Raw genomic sequence first — 17,559 nt, forward strand, 5'->3', positions numbered from 1 at the left:
GCAAGGACTAGGAAGGTTATCAGTGATATGAACTCAGAAGTAAGCATAATTTTCTTTTTGTGATGATTTATTGTAAAAATTGTTCTGTGTATATGTTAAAATAAATGTGTTCTTTCACTTGTGGTGTGGTGTGCATTTGGGTGCGAACCTTGCCATTTTTCTAAAGAAGATTCACAAAGGAATTTTAATGTTTCAGGGAAAAACAACTTCCACAGATTTTGTGCAAAATAATTATTACAACTTACTCAGCCATCACACATTTCATACTTCGCAAAATTGTGAATGTATCTAAGGATGACATCAGATATTGAGACTATGCCCTGTAATCATTATGTCACTGTAATTAAATGTTAATCAAAACAAAAAGCAGCTCTCCTTTTATCTTCCAGAATTAATGTAATAGAATGGACACTTCTGCAAGGAATCATTATATGAGAAATTTAAATGAAAGATAGGTTAGACATATCCTGCATTCTGATAACATACTTGACCAATTTATGAATGTCATGGCATCAATACACAATTAGAAACACATGCTTCTGTAACACTAATAAATTATAGGGAAGCCTTAAGTACATTAAAAATATCCCTGCAAAAGTAGAACCTGCGCAATAAAATTCTCTAAGAAAAACAGCAGTAACACTGTTTGTGGAGATTTCAGCAGTGGTTTTCTATCATAAAACAAACAATCACAAAATACTTGAATCATTAATGTATGATTTAAACTTACTTCCACCAGTGATACTTTCAGCAAGTGCAGATGATTCCAATCAAACAGTTTTTGACAGTTTCTTTCTAGGCTTCACATAATGTAGTTAGGTAAACAATATAAACAATAATAGTCTCCTAGCCTTACAAAAATATGCAAATGATGAATTCAGAACTTTCTGAATGGAAGTTACTAACTGGCCACAAATAAGTTAGGTAGACCACACACATGAACGCATTTTGGGATAGTCCAAAAACGGACAACAGGGAGAAGTTCACCACAAAAGTGTGGTGAATGAAGAATTTATTATTTTCTTGATACTTTCTTTCAAATACTTTGAAACCAAATTTGTCATAAGAGAGATCAAGAATGAGAAGAATGGCATAGGATATGGGATACTGTATACTTATCAACTTGGGCTATTTCTCCAATTATGTGGCCCTCCAGAACAACACCAATGGAACTCCCTTAGAATTAAGAATTTATTGCATACTACAACCTAGGAAATGACAACCAATACCATATTTGACAATACCTTTGTCAATGTAAAATATAAAATCATTATATAGGTCACAGTTTTACTAATTAAGACAATGTTCTGTCTTCTTCAATTTTTATTTTCATAGGCTAATGCAAGTTGTATAGTTTATTAAAATAAAATGAAAGCAAGATAGAACATTAAATCAGTTAGTGCTAACAACAACTGCCATACCTTCTACATCAAATCGTCCATCCATCACGGATTTAACCTTCTCTCAACATGCCTTGAAATTAACAACATCCTCCCAAAACCCTTCCTACCTCTCCCAAAGGAGTAGCCTGCTGCGCACTCAACCTATAAAGTACTTCGGTTGATTCAAGTTTGACTCCTTCTTTGAATCCTTTGCACACAGGTCTATCCATATGAAATACCTATCAGATGCATGCACCCAATATGTCCTGCTTCCACATATTTCATCACATTAGATGCAGGGCTACAGGGCAAAGATGCCAAATCAATTATCGGTATCAACTGCTTAAGTCCTCAGACTACCATGGCCAGTTTCAGTATTAAAAATAATAATCACAATAATAATAATAATAATATATCTGTACATAATCATTTTGCATATTAGGCCATCTCATTACAAAATACCAAAACCAATAAAATACCAACATTTTGAGTATCTTTGCAGTGGTCCTGAAGAGGAGAGGAAGGCTGTGCCATTATGAAACACTAAAAACAATGAAAATACTAACATTTCATCTTGAAGAGGACCACTTCAAAATACATCAGCATTTTAAACACTGGAAAATCCAAGATGGAATACTAACAGTATTAGGAAAAGGATAAATTGCTACTCATATAGTGGAGATCACCATCTGCACTATATGGTGAGTAACAAATATTCTTTTTGTGGTGTCACCGCCAGACACCACACTTGCTAGGTGGTAACTTAAATCGGCCGCGGTCCATTAGTACATGTCGGACCCGCGTGTCGCCACTGTCAGGATCGTAGACCGAGCGCCACCACACGGCAGGTCTAGAGAGACGTACGAGCACTCGCCCCAGTTGTACGGACGACATTGCTAGCGACTACACGTACGAAGCCTTTCTCTCATTTGCCGAGAGACAGTTAGAATAGCCTTCAGCTAAGTTAATGGCTACGACCTAGCAAGGCGCCATTAGTTACTTCATGAATCTAAATAGTCTCACTTGTATCATCAAGAATGCTGTATACCAAAGGACGATATAAAAGTTAAGTGTTCTAGTAGCTACGTTCTTTTCTTTATCACATTCATCACGTATCCTGTTCCAGACTTCGCGCCAGTCGGCGTGTGTGTACGCGTGCCCTCTCGGCTACCCGTCACTGTGGACTGGCTGCCTTAACAGTCCACTACACTTTTCATAATACTGACATCAGTATTTTACTTGTTTTTAGTGTTTAGTGTGGCCTAATACCAAAAATTATTTCTGTCAAATATGAATTCATTTTCAATTATTTTATGCCTTTTATGTGGCTCTGAAGATCAACCAGCTATCTATTCGTAAGTTGGCCACTGCTAAAATGTTGCCAAATGCTAATTTGATCACTCAGTAATGAAGTATGCACTTGACCACAAGATATCTTACACCAATTGCTGTTTCACAACATGTAGCATCTGGTTCAAATGGGTCACGAAAATTTTCAAACGAAATAATATTCAAGAATCATACATAAAATAAATGAATCTCACCAGGACAAGATATACAACAGAAATATTCCAAGGCAGAGAAGACAAGATCATTATGGACAGAAGAAAGAAAGTTACATGAAAGGGGAATATTTGAAGAACTTGTAACAACAAAAAATGAAAATGAATTGAAATTGGGACATGATCGAAGATGGTCAATATGAAGTAAGAATAAATTTGTAATAGTAAATAATTTATTGATTAATGCATTCCAAATTTGTGAATGCATTATTGCTATGCAACTTTTGTTTCATAAAAAGCTGTTGACTTTGTACTAGTATTTAAGTGGACTAGGCAGAGACTAATCAGAAGAAGTTAGGTCAGGATTATTTGAAATGATGATCCAATAGTGTAAGTCTCAGTTCTGGAACCTATTCTTTATTTTTGTCGTCTTCCGACACATTACACTATTATTAGGATATTGAAACAAAGTACACCTGGTTAACAAACATGAAATCATGTCTTGCCATGACAATGTCCCACTGAGCCTTCCACCAATGATGAAATTATCACATTTAGCAACAATGCAGTACCTGAGAGCCTCATTGAAGTGAAACATTTACTTACCACTTGGCTGGAAACATGGACAAACATAGAAAGAAAGTAATGCAATCATTAGCTCTAGAAAACTCATTCCTTCTCCTGATAAACATGTTAACATTAACAAACATGTAATCATGTCTTGCCATGACAATGTCCTACTGAGCCTTCCACCAATGATGAAATTATCACATTTAGCAACAACGCAGTACCTGAGAGCCTCATTGAAGTGAAACATTTACTTACCATTTGGCTGGAAACATGGACAAACATAGAAAGAAAGTAATGCAATCATTAGCTCTAGAAAACTCATTCCCTCTTCTGATAAAACAGAGAGAGAAAAAGAGAGATGTGACAAAGTTACATCCCCATTATCTCATTCTAGAAGGAATGAAGAGAAATTTCTAAAACTAAACTGTGAATCTGTCAAAAACTTGTGCTACAAGAAATAAGCAACCATTTTATGATACACTGCCTTTCTCAAATTTTTTGAGAATACAGGTAACAAAAATATTCAGTTATCAACCATGCAAGAGGGACTCTGCTCTCATCACCCACACTGCCAGCATATCCTAACCTCTGTTACAGTTGCCTGCTTCCCACATTTGCTCATTTACATTTGTTGCAACTTGGAACACAATGAAAACCAGAGATACAAAAACTTCACAGTTTATTACAACACAGAGTGACAGCATACAGAATAGGTATAGCCTAGAGATGGTTACAGGCTTGTGGATGCACAGGGTAAGTGGGGTTTAAGCGCACATAGGGAAAGAGTACATGTCAGGTTTTCAGGTCTCTGAAGCAGAAGTTCACCATTCCCCCACCAGGCAGCACATACCTCATCATCTGCTCAATTCTAGTCTGAATCCTCAACACAGTCGACACAGCTGGAGAAATTCTGATAAGTCACTGTTGTTCATTTTTGATGCAAAATTTGTATAGTTTTCGTTCAGTGTTAGGTGCACCTAAATCTACATAAAATCAGATAAACTCAATACTGGAAATGGCAGCTGTAAGTTTCCAGTATCTGCCTTGATCTCCATGATTTTAGTTGTTTGTGTTATTCAAAAACTGCCAGAAAAAAATAACAGAATGGGAAAAAGTATGCAGGTGTAATGGGTAAAAGTTTACAGGGCATACTTTTACCCTTTACCACAGGACTTGTGTAGTCCCTTCCAGTGTATTCATGCATTTTTTATTGGTGTTTATTTACCTTTAATGCCTCATTATCCACCTTAGAAAACCTAAATTAATTTTCCTTTTCTGTAATTGTTCTTTCAATGGGTCTGGAACAGACTTCGAATATAAGTAAGTCTTCCACAGCAGAATTTTTTTTCCACAAACTGACTGAGGACATCAACTCAACAGCCATTAACAGGACTACTTTATCATCAAGCTCTAAGCCTTACTGAAGATGGTAGCTATATACAGCAAGCATCCAATTGCCTTAAGAAATCATCTTAAAAACAGCAAAAGTAGTGAGCACCTTGGCCAGTTCACTAAAACTTTTTCATGGGAAGAAAACCAAACAATAGTTCAGTACTGCATTTGCCTCAAAGTTTTTTCATCCTTACTCTCAGATAAAATAAAGAGTTTATAATTTTTTTCACATATTTAATTGTAATCCTTTTTATTTTTATCAGCTGGGGTAGGATTACATACTGTGTACTCTTGTCCCAGGCCTGCATACTCTTACCCCACAGCATGTAGCAAGTGTGCAAAAGAAATTTTTAAGGAAACTTTTATTAGTTCTCTAATAATAGCTGGATGACAGTGAAACTTTTACACAATGTTTCCAATATGTGAAACTGCATAATATTGTTATGAGCTTTATTTTTTTTAGATATGTAGTGAAACTAAAACTGCATACTTTTACCCCAACCTACTCTACAGAGTAGTGGCGAGTACAGACCTGTTGACACATACATACTGCTGGCCAGACCTGGCACGTAGCAATACAAAGAGGGACTGTAGGCTATCGGCAACAGGCTACTTGACACTGATATATGACGTGCGATAACTGCAAGGAATACAGCAGACACCTGGCTTATGGAATCGAAGATCATTCTTTATGGAAACTAAAAGGACAATGATCTTAGTTGGTGGTCGTAAAACATACTTCACATTGTATTTCCACAAAATACAACCGAACCTGTTTGAAATGCTCCCTATGCAAGGCAAAAAGGACATAGACTTTGGCACCCTGCGGTATCATAATCACTCACCCAGTGCACAACTTGGTTGATAGCACAATGTACGTCTGATCTGTCTTTCACTACAACCATCTGACAAAAGGTGACTTTGATGTGGGCTCACTCAGCTGACAAACTCTCAGTGTCTGAAATGATGTGGTCCCTGTGAATTAAGGTACGAAGTACTCTTTCACACTGAGCCAGATGGTGATTCTTACAACAGCCAAGCAAATTCACCATGCAGGACATTGTCTTGACACCAATCATCCTATGGAATAACTTTGTGATGGCACTAGTGTTTACAGTGTGTGTGTGTGTGTAATATTTCCAAGGTTCTCAGCAAACTGAGGTTTTAATTTCCCTTGCACAGCATTTGCTTACTGCAGGTTTGCCTAGAAAACAACAGTGTGAGCTCCTATCAAAACATCGGTGCTTTCTGATGATGTAACCTAGTTATTTGAACATTGTATATGCCATTAGAAACTTAGTTCTCATATAAATTTTCATTCTTCCAGAAGCCTTCATCTACTTTTTGGGATAAAAGAGCTGAGGGTTTGAAGCCCATTTAGAGTTTTTCTAGATCTGATAACTTGCTTCCACCTGCCATAAAAGTGTTTTTTTTATTTATTTTTTATTTTTTTAAATTTTTTTTTTGCAGTGAGAGTTTGCACCCCTATTTTCTGTATACGTTTTTGTACTCAGGTCTTGAATAAAGAAAAACTACACTATGTAATCAAAAGTATCCAGACACCCCCAAAAACATACATTTTTCGTATTAGGTGCATTGTGCTGTCACCTACTACCATGTACTCCATATCAGCTACCTCAGTAGTCATTAGACATCATGAGAGAGCCGAATGGGGCACTCTGTGGAACTCACGGACTTCAAACATGGTCAGGTGATTCGGTGTCACTTATGTCATAAGTCTGTATGTGAGATTTCCACACTCCTAAACATCCCCAGATCCACTGTTTCTGTTGTGATAGTGAAGTGGAAATGTGAAGGGACATATACAGCATGAAAGCTTACAGGCCGACCTCGTCTGTTGACTGACAGAGACCGCTGACAGTTGAAGAAGGTCATAATGTGTAATAGGCAGACATCTATCCAGGCCATCACACAGGAATTCCAAACTGCATCCGGATCCACTGCCAGTATTATGAAAGTTAGGTGGGAAGTGAGAAGACTTGGATTTTATGGACGATTGGCTGCTCATAAGCCACACATCACGCCAGTAAATGCCAAATGACCCCTCGCTTGGTGTTAGGAGTGTAAACATTGGACAATTGAAAATATTGTGTGGAGTGATGAATCATGGTACATAATGTGGCGATCCAATGGCAAGGTGTGGATATGAGGAATGCCCGGTGAACGTTATCTGCCAGCGTGTGTAGTGACAACAGCAAAATTTGGAGGCGGTAGTGTTATGTTTTGGTCATGTTTTTCATGGAGAGGGCTTACACCCCTTGTTGTTTTGCATGCCATTATCACAGCACAAGCCTACATTTATGTTTTTAGCACCTTCTTGCTTCCCACTGTTGAAGAGCAATTCGGGGATGCTGATTGCATCTATCAACATGATCGAGCACCTGTTCATAATAAACAGCCTGTGGCGGAGTGGTTACAGGAAAATAACATCCCTGTAATGGACTGGCCTGCACAGAGTCCTGACCTTAATCCTACAGAGCACCCTTGGGATGTTTTGGAACGCCAACTTCTTGCCAGGCCTCACTGACCAGCATCAATACCTCTCCTTGGTGCAGCAATCTGTGAAGAATGGGCTATCATTCCCCAAGAAACCTTCCAGCACCTGATTTAATGTACACCTGTGAGAGCAGAAGCTGTCATCAAGGCTAAGGGTGGGCCAACACCACACTGAATTCCAGCAAGCCACAGACTTGTAAGTCATTTTCAACCAGGTGCCTGGATACTTTTGATCACATTGTGTATGTGGAGTTTCTCAGAGAAACTGTGTTATCTTTGATCTACTAGAAATACAAAGAATTTAAATTAGTAACAAAGAGAAAAGAAAAGAAACAGTGCTTAATATTTTCTGATCAGATATTTCATTAGAAAGTATGAGCTATAGTTACAGTTAATTTTGTAATAAGCTGAGTGTGAGAGTGGAGAATGACAATTTCTTCATCAATATAAATTAAAAAATGAAAAAATAGAGAAAAAGACCATTCTTAGAATAGTACTTGTACACTAATGAGCAGAATGAAATCCAAGGATCTTGCTGTTTAGAAGCAGTGTATTATGTGTTGTTTAATTGATGTGAGATAATGTTAGAATTAGCATACATATTACTAGGAGGGTAAAAATATCTCTAGTTTATAAAATTAAGTTTCTTTTTTACCATCCCAGACTGCCAGTGAGCGGTAGAGTACTTTGTAACCCTTCAGTATTCCGTTAATAGCAAATTCTGGAGGACTTGACCACAGTACTAAAATTCTCTGTGGAGACAATGCTGTGCACCTAACATCAGTAGGTGGTGCTCCTGGCACTGAAACAGAAGCCCAGATAAAATTTAGATCTTTTTGAATTATAAAATGGTATGCAAAACATAGTCTCATGCAATTAAAAGTGTGGAATCAGTATCAGTCAAAATGTCAGTTTTGTCTCATTGTTGTTTTTAACACTATGATTTGGATCAACACCCAATAGGACTTTATTTGAATTGACACTGACTGTCGAGGTCTATGCACCTACTCATATATCAGTGATCTGTAGGTGCAGGAAGGTTATATTCATATGTTTACATCATACTAAAATTCCTTTGGTTGCAATCACACTTTAGAACCAGAAAAGCATGTTATTTCTATAAACTTGCAAAACATTCATTACTGGTGGAAAGAATCCATCACTTACACTGTACAATGCATTTTTTCAACAGGGCAAAAATAGGGAACTCTCTATGAATGGCATTAAAGTTATTGGCATTTTAATGGGACCAACACATAAATAACCCTGCATGTGAAAGAATCAGCATAAAATCACCAAATGATGCGGTTGAATCTACTGACTTCAATGAAAGGAAATACTCTGCCCAAATAGGATACACCTTGCATAGTGATGAATCTATCACTGCAGAACATTGGCAAGGCAAAGATTCAAACCATTCAGTAACACCACAGAGTATGCTAACAGAGGGCATTATACAATCTTCTTAATCTTGACAGGAGGCACGGTCAAGATATCAAAACACGGATGGGTACCTTGAATGTAAGAACACTGCTAAAAGACAGGACTAGCAAACCTTAAAAGGGAGATGGGAAGGGATAGTATAAACCTTGCACTCATGGAGGGATATTTCACTAGAAGAATTGAAGGCTTTTTTTGGTATAATACTGAACATGGCCTTTAATTTAAAAGCAGAATTAGTTGACTATTTTACAGAAGACTGGCTAGAACAAACTCCATTTTTCAAGGATGTCTTTTTTTGTCTGTCTTTTCCTTCCAAATATTTTAGATGCTGCCTTTACTTCCACCTGTCGTATCTCAATGGTATCAATGAACGAGAGCGATCAAGGTGAATGTTAGTGAGTATATTGCCAGTAAACACAAATAACTTTATTTACCAAAAAGAAATGTGGCTATAGATGAGAGCATAGAAGGATTCAAAGGAAGAAATCAATCCAAGTGCTACAATCCAAAGAAGCCTACAAAGTGGGGTTTATGAGCTTTCCATCTGCGTGATTCTGAAAATGATTATGTTTCTTTCATATTCCATATAATGGAAAGACAACTAAAAAAGTCTAATTCATCCTCATATGCCTTTAGAGACCCAAATAGTGTTTCATTTGGCATCCAATTGCTTGTTTGTGCAGGTAGTTCAGGCTATCACATCTATACTGACATGTTCTGAAAAAGCCCTCAACTTGCTCATGGACAGCACAAAACGAAATTTTATTTAGCAGGTACAGTTATGCTTCTCGGAAGGATTTTTCATGCAGTTTGAAGAAGATGAAACTTGCTGAATATGATTTATGTGCCTATCAAAGTGAGAGAGAAAATTACGTGTCTTTCATTGCATGACGAGAGCTAAGTGACTATGTTGAATTATTTTGTCCTCAAACCCATCTGGCTGCAGGAAAAAAAGAGCCTGTGCCATTCCTGAACCTACTGTCGTATAGGAAAGTAACAGAAAAAATTATTCTTGTGACTGATTGAAGTTGCTGTAGTAAACAGTTATATTCTTTACTCAACAGATAAAAACAAATGTGGGGAACAACTGCAGACCCATCTTTTCTACAGAAGAGATCTAATCAGCAACTAGTTGACCAGGTGAGAAATGCAAATTCCAAGAAAAGAAGAAGACTATCATTTTCTGAGAGCAAGGAAAGAGTAAATGGGAAGATGCATCTTATAATCCAAAAGCAGACAGACAACTTGCACTGGACTTGTGTAACTGAGAAGATGGTCAATGAATCAATAGCTAAGCTCAGTAATTCTAGAGCAGGAGATTACTATGGTCTCTCAAATTATGTTACTAAATATATCAGAAAACAAATTGTAACACCACTGACTAAAATAATTAACAGAATTTTAAAAGAAGGTAATTATCCAGAATGTTTAAAAATATCTGTAGTTAAACCAGTAAATAAGAAAAGAGACGTAGCCTCATCAGATAACCATTGCCCAATATCACTTATACCCATAACATCAAAAATAATAGAATACTGCATGCTTAAAGAGATGAGTCAACGTGAAATTTAAAATTTTCCCGGCGAACTAAATATTCGAAAAGATTTTGGGGGTTGGGTTGGGTTGGGTTGTTCGGAGAAGGAGACTAGACAGCAAGGTCATCGGTCTCATCGGATTAGGGAAGGATGGGGAATGAAGTCGGCCGTGCCCTTTCAAAGGAGCCATCCCAGCATTTACCTGGAGCGATTTAGGGAAATCACGGAAAACCTAAATCAGGATGGCTGGACACGGGATTGAACCGTCGTCCTTCCGAATGCGAGTCCAGTGTCTAACCACTGCGCCACCTCCCTCGGTAAAGATTTTGGGCTTGCAGCCGGTCGTTGTTAGCTTCCATCCATGATATTCCAACTGGACAACTGCCAGCCATCCTCAGGTGAGCCATCGAAGACTGAAGAAATATCGTGTATGGAACCTAACGACAACTGGCTGCAAGCCCAAAATCTTTTTGAATATTTAGTTCGCTGGGAAAATTTTAAATTTCACATCAGATGCCTTTACAGGGAGGAGATTGCCTCACATGTAAGAAGTTTTGACAAACTATGTGGTAAGAGAGCTAAGCTTTTGTGTTCTTTGAACTTTTTATTGAGATGTTGGGACCATGGCATAATAGCAAAATTTGCCAGAGTGACGCCTTTCATTAAGACTGCCACTGCACGGAAGATAACGGAAAAGGCTGGTCACGCTATTGTTAAAGAGAGGATTTGCCACAGAAGACGAAGATTGGATGCCATTTCAGAAGAATTGTTCCACCTGCATCTGAAGATTGCAGCACATCTGTCTACTGTATCATGGGACTGAGTTGATGGAGTGACTTCCGCCAAATTTGAGTGGGTACACAAGGATGCAAGTTCTCGGCAGATGTCAAAACTTGATCATCTGGTGCCACAACAGTCGTCGCCACAGGGGATTACTGCAAAACGTTCTGTTGTTAACTTCACGGACAAGATTTTGGATGACGCGACGCTGTCGGTATTAAGTAAGGGTTTGAATTTTGCACCTACACCTAGAGCACCACCTTTGGTAAGTTTTGTAAGTGGTGTTGAAGAAGCTATATGACACCTTCCTATGGAAACTGCAGAAGAAACTTGCAGGGAAACTTGCCGTGCTCTTCTGAGAGCTCCTCCTCAACACAGTAACATAACCTCCGCAGAAAGGGCTGCACTGCGAAATCTCTGAGAAGATCCGGATGTTGTGGTACTGAAGGCCGATAAAGGCAATTTAACTGTAATGTTACCTCACAGTTTGTATGTGGATAAGATGTATGGTCTACTAAGTGATTCTGCCTACAGGAAGATTGATAACGATCCTACAGGACCTGTGCAACGGAAGACATCTACACTCCTGAATTCTTCCTCGTTGCCTCCAGAGACGATGAAGCGCTTAAGACCTCATGGCAGTGTACCTCCAAGACTGTATGGCCTTCTGAAGGTATATAAAGACAGACTACCCTTACGGCCAATAGTGAGCAATATTTGGGCCCCCATTTACGAATTAGCCAAACATCTTGCATCCTTGCTGAGGCCATTTGTGGGCAAAATTCTACATCACATACGAAACTCGGCCGATTTGATCAAAAGACTGGGGGTTCTCCGCCTAAGTACTTTTGATCCTTTAGTTAGTTTTGACGTAAGTTTCAGGTGGGAATCACTGCTTTGTTCTGCCATGCCCTCTCCTCAACATATTTTATGTTCAACCAAGAATATTTTGAACAGACTGACGGCGTCGCCATGGGTAGCCCCTTGTCTACCTTGGTGGCCAACCTTCTTATGGAGGATTTTGAGGAGAGAGCAGTTGAATCAGCAGCCCTCAAACCAACTGTTTTTTGGAGGTATGGGGATGACACTCTTGTAGTGTGGCCTCTTGGAGAAGACAAATTAATGGAGTTTTTAGATCACCTCAACTTCATTCATGAGAACATTCGGTTTACCATGGAATTAGAGAAAAATGGTTGCCTCCCTTTCTTGGATGTGCTAGTTAGACAGAAGAGTGATGGCTCTATGGGGCTTTCGGTTTATCGATAGCCCACACATACTGATTTGTATTTAAATTCGTCCAGCTGCCATCACCCATCGCAAACAATGAGTGTACTTAAAACACTTGTACACAGAGCTCATGAAGTGACAGATGCAGATAGTTTGCCTGAAGAGCCTGCCCACCTGAACAGGGTTTTCAAAGAGAATGGATATTCTACCCAGCAAATTAGCAAGGCACTTGCAATTAAGCCAAAGAAACAGGGAGTGGAGAAAGAAGCGAGCACACCTACTAAATCTTTAGCTTTTCTTCCCTTTGTTGGCAACATTTCCTTCAAAACTGCAAGAATCCTCCATGGTTTCCAAGTGAAAGTGATTTTCCATCCACCATCGAAGATTTCCGACCTGCTGGGATCAGTGGAAGAAGATCTGGTATTGCGGAAGGCGGGAATTTATAAAATACCTTGTCAGTGTGGCATGTCATATATAGGACAAACATTGCGAACAGGAGAAGAACATTGCACTGAACATAAATGCTGTACTCGCCTTTTGTGCAACCTAGCAAGTCTGCAATTGCTGAGCATTGCATTTCCACTGGACACTCAATGGAGTATGACAAGACAACAATTTTGGCCACAGCAACATCCTTTTGGGACTCCATCATAAAAGAATCAGTGGAAATTCACATGGCAGACAATCTTATGAACCACGACAATGGCTATCAGCTAGATAATGCGTGGAACCCGTCATCTCTAAGATCTGCTCCAGATGAAGACATCAGAGTACTCTGATGGCCGCAGCAATTGACAATGCCGAAGACAGCTGAGTTCTGCAGTTCCACCAGTGACAGTGCTGCTGGCTAGCAGTGCAGTTCGTAGGTCAATATGATTTTGACGCATGCACGGAATAATCGCTGCACGCTATATATTGCAGAATGGAGGGCATCTTCGTCAGTCTTCGATGGCTCACCTAAGGATGGCTGGCAGTTGTCCAGTCGAAATATCATGGATGGAAGCTAACAACGACCGGCTGCAAGCCCGAAATCTTTTTGAATAGATGAGTCAATATTTTGAACACAATGATATACTCACCTCCTCACAGTATAGTTTCAGATCTAGCCTTTCTACAGTCAAAGCAGTTGAGAGTATGGTAGCAAAAATATAAAATTGTTTTAAAAATGAAGATATTACCTGTGCAACACTTTTGGACCTCAGAAGAGCTTTTGATATGGTCTCCCACAATATTCTCATAAAAAAAACCTACCACTACGGAATGAGAGAGAATGCTCTACTTGGACAGTAGAAAAAAGTTAGTTAATGTAAATAACCAAATGTCAGAATGTCTCCTAGTTGTAAAGGATGTACCTCAAGAATCTGTTCTTGGACTTTTCCTTTTCATTACTTATATAAATGATTTACCTTCAGTTGTATCATGTGATGCAATGCTATATGCTGATGACACAACATTCTTCACATGTGATACTAATCTTGAAAATGTGCAACACAGCATAGCAGTAGCAATGGAGAGGTGCACTACTCGGTTTGAGGCAAATATACTGCAGAAGAATTAAGTTAAAACTGAAGCTATTGTTTTCAGTCTGAATGCTCCCAGTCATGATAAAACAGTAAAATTACTGGGATTTCATATAGATCAAAAGCTCAGCTGGGATACCTACACAGGGAAGATATGTGGCAAATTGGCGTGTGCCATATATCTGCCGTATAAGCTGAGGAGCAGTGTCAGAAAGAACTTCTGTTATATGCATATTTTGCATTCTTCCATTCGCACCTGAGTTATGGAATACTATTATGGGGCAATTCTATAGGATCAAAATTAGTGTTTAAATGGCAAAAGAAAGCCATAAGGTACATAGTAGAACTTAGCCCATATAAATCATGTTGAGATTATTTTAAAAAACTAAATATAATGACAGTCCTGGCCTGTATATTTACAACTGCCTTGTCTTCGTTTAAGAGAACCTGAGTAAATTTGACTTAAGGAGAACAGTTCATGACCATAACATAAGAAGTGGACATACAATTAATATGCCATATGCTAGGCTTGCAAAGACACATAACATCTACAAATATCTAGGACCTGTCTACTTCAACAAATTACCTGAAAATACCTAGACAGTGCCAGTAAATAAATTTAAAACTAGTCTTTTGAGGTGGATCAAAAGTAAAGTAATTTACTCTGCTCAGGAGTTTCTTGAGTATGTGACTAATGAACCACTTTCCTTAAGAGAATAAATAATAAATTAACTCCAAACTATACATATCCCACACTGTGCAACTATTTTATTGCTGTTTCATGTACTTATTGTTAAACATCTGTTTGATTATTCATTTGTTATTCACTCAACTATGTAGTTCATTTATCTTGTAATTCATCTATTAGAAACGTCTTGTTGTTATTGAAATTTGCACAGATATGTATTGTATCCATCCTGGATTATTATATTGTAGTTAATAACATCTGTCATGACAAAGTTTATATTATTATTATTTTATTATTATATTATTATTATTGTTATGCAAACACTGACAACGCCAATTGCATGTAAATATGCTCAGTGGTGGAATAAAACATTTCTAATTTTATTTGTATTTGTAAACAAAATCAACAGAGAAGTGCATGGTATGCAGAAAATGCAACGAGAAAGGAGGAACCAGAGAAACAATTTCCTACTATGAAACATGCAAAAGGAAGCCTGTACTTAACCTGAGAGAATGTTTTAAGAAGTACCATACAGAAAAAAATTATAAATAGTGATAAGCAAACACCAACACTGTTTCAGAACTAGTCAAAAAGAAAATATCTGTTATTATAGGTTATCTGTCTTGAGCTGACTGGATTCTGATTAAAAAGAATTACACCAGATACGTTTTGCTTTTATTTTCAAAGCATCTTCTGTGGTATTCGTGTTTCTTCACATAATCTGTTCATTCCCTTCTTACTATCAGTGGATGGTTGGTGTTGACTGGCTTCATCTCATATCTGCCCTTAGCAGTTTTTGGCATTTTGCGTTATTTCTTGCGCTGCACTATTTACAATTGACTTTCTTAACTGTACTGAGAAGAGTGAGACAGCAGAGGCAGTTACTAAATGTAATAATACAAAGGAAAAGAAAATATATAGGACATACACTAAAAAAGAAGGAGTGGCTTATAAAAGCAGCTTCCGCAGAATTTGTGGAAGGGATGAGAAGGTGGGGGAGGAAGAGATAGCAGATCTCAGATGATATGCTCCACAAGAAAAAATATAGAGGTGTTAAGAAGGAAGCGATGGACCACCAGAGATGTAGATGCATAGGACCTCTTAACGCAACAGAAAACTGATGATGTTGTCATGTTAGGCTGGAAAGTGGTGGACAACTGGAAATGTAGATATGAAGATCCTGCTAACACAGCAGAAATATGATTAAGTTGTTGTGTGTGGCTGATACAAAGTCTGCAATTTGGTCTCATGTTAACAGTTTCAGTATTTGGAACACAACACATGAATGAAATTAATGTTTTCCCCATATATTCCAGTGGTGTTATCATGCATGTTCTTCAGCTGATGATAAAATAACTATGAAACTGAGTGGTAGATGCACATCAAGCTGATAAGAACAACACCGATTAAGTAATTCTTGAAGAAAATCACTGTCATTTTACGTATGTTGACCGTGTGACTGCTACGATCGCAGGTTCGAATCCTGCCTCGGGCATGGATGTGTGTGATGTCCTTAGGTTGGTTAGGTTTAAGTAGTTCTAAGTTCTAGGGGACTGACGACCACAGCTGTTAAGTCCCATAGTGCTCAGAGCCATTTTTTTTACGTATGTTGTATTTAATAAACTGTGACTTGTTATAATGTTTTCTTCATGTACAAACTATTGGAAGATACAACCACAGACTCAGCTTGGCTAATCACAATGGTTATGCTTTATGTTGTACTGTTTAGAATGAAATGTCTTATAGATACTTTTTGTTAATAATGTACAAGAGTAAATGTCTAGGGAGCTGAAAGAAAAGCAGAGAAAATAAATGATATATTTTAAAAAAAAAGTAGTGCCTGTGGCTTAATTAATGACCTGAGTAACTTAATCAACAATTTCACTTCTCTATACATTTCTCAACTCTGAATTCTTTTCCTGAAGGACAAATGTATTTAATAAAATTGAGATACATGGCAAGTTCTTGATTCTGTTATTAAAACCTCTAAGTATGGCCACTTAATTTATGAAAATAACATCCAGTATTTGATTACCATCTTCCTCTGTTGTAGCAGTGACTTCTTTACTGCGTGGGCCAGCACCAGCTCTGTTGTATGCTTGAATTAAGATGCTGTACTCTGTAAATTTCTCCAATTCATTGAATGTATTTTGTAGTTCCATTCCAGGAATTACTTCAAAAGTTTTGTAGTGGAACGGATCTGATGAGTTACTGATCTTATACCCAATGTAATATCCCAATATATCTCCATTCTGTAGGTTTTTGTCAGGTGGCTGTAATTTAAAAAAATAAAAAAAGCAGTTATTCAGTTTTGCTACAAATTTTTACGTCACTACCTTACATGTATTTCAAATATAGGTAGAGCCAAAAATCATGTACAGTATTATGTTTGTAATTAAAAAATCCATGCAGTGTTACATCCAGTGAACAGAATGTAAATCAAAACTACTGATATAATGAGATTATCATCTACGATTGCCTGTTTTTAAGATATATCACTCTCTCCAATTTGCAAAACCACTTGATATTCATTGTGGAGGCATATAGAATATTCTGGAAGGACGTGCATTGTCGTGATTGTCAATAGATTGTTGTCAAAAATAAAATTGTGTACATATGCTAAATTAAATATCTCATCAAGAAATTTATGTAATAAATATTCAGCAACAGTTAACAAGAGGCTGTGGAAATATTGGCACAAATAACTAACGCCTCTAATTACCATAATTGCAAATGAGTAATGAGTAAACACAGAAAACCTCATTATCTTGAGAAACAGCTTAAAAGTTATTACCAAGTGATGTGTGTTCATTTGTTATCTGTTTTTATGTCCTCTGTTATTACATTTCTATTTAACCCTCCAATTGTTTACATTACACAACTTTCCAATTTCCAGAATTTTAGGCCTTATTTGTTCATTTTATGTATGTAATTGGATAAAGCACGATTTCTGTACTATCACTGAATGTTAGTAACCAAATCCAAACTGTAATTAATTACATA

General features: G+C 37.7%; 1 protein-coding gene across 1 annotated transcript in view; it reads right to left on the reverse strand.

Annotated features, from left to right (window-relative positions):
* Nucleotides 1-17,559, reverse strand: part of LOC126234823 (Down syndrome cell adhesion molecule-like protein Dscam2) — a 299,567-nt gene that overhangs the window by 139,509 nt on the left and 142,499 nt on the right. The window contains exons 7-8 of the mRNA XM_049943568.1: nt 16,592-16,829; nt 8,019-8,165 (exon numbers count right to left, since the gene is read on the reverse strand). Coding sequence (XP_049799525.1) covers nt 8,019-8,165; nt 16,592-16,829 — 385 coding nt within the window. The remainder of the gene's footprint in view (nt 1-8,018; nt 8,166-16,591; nt 16,830-17,559) is intronic.

Source organism: Schistocerca nitens, chromosome 2 (genome assembly GCF_023898315.1).
Source record: "Schistocerca nitens isolate TAMUIC-IGC-003100 chromosome 2, iqSchNite1.1, whole genome shotgun sequence".
In the NCBI taxonomy this organism is placed as follows: domain Eukaryota; kingdom Metazoa; phylum Arthropoda; class Insecta; order Orthoptera; family Acrididae; genus Schistocerca; species Schistocerca nitens.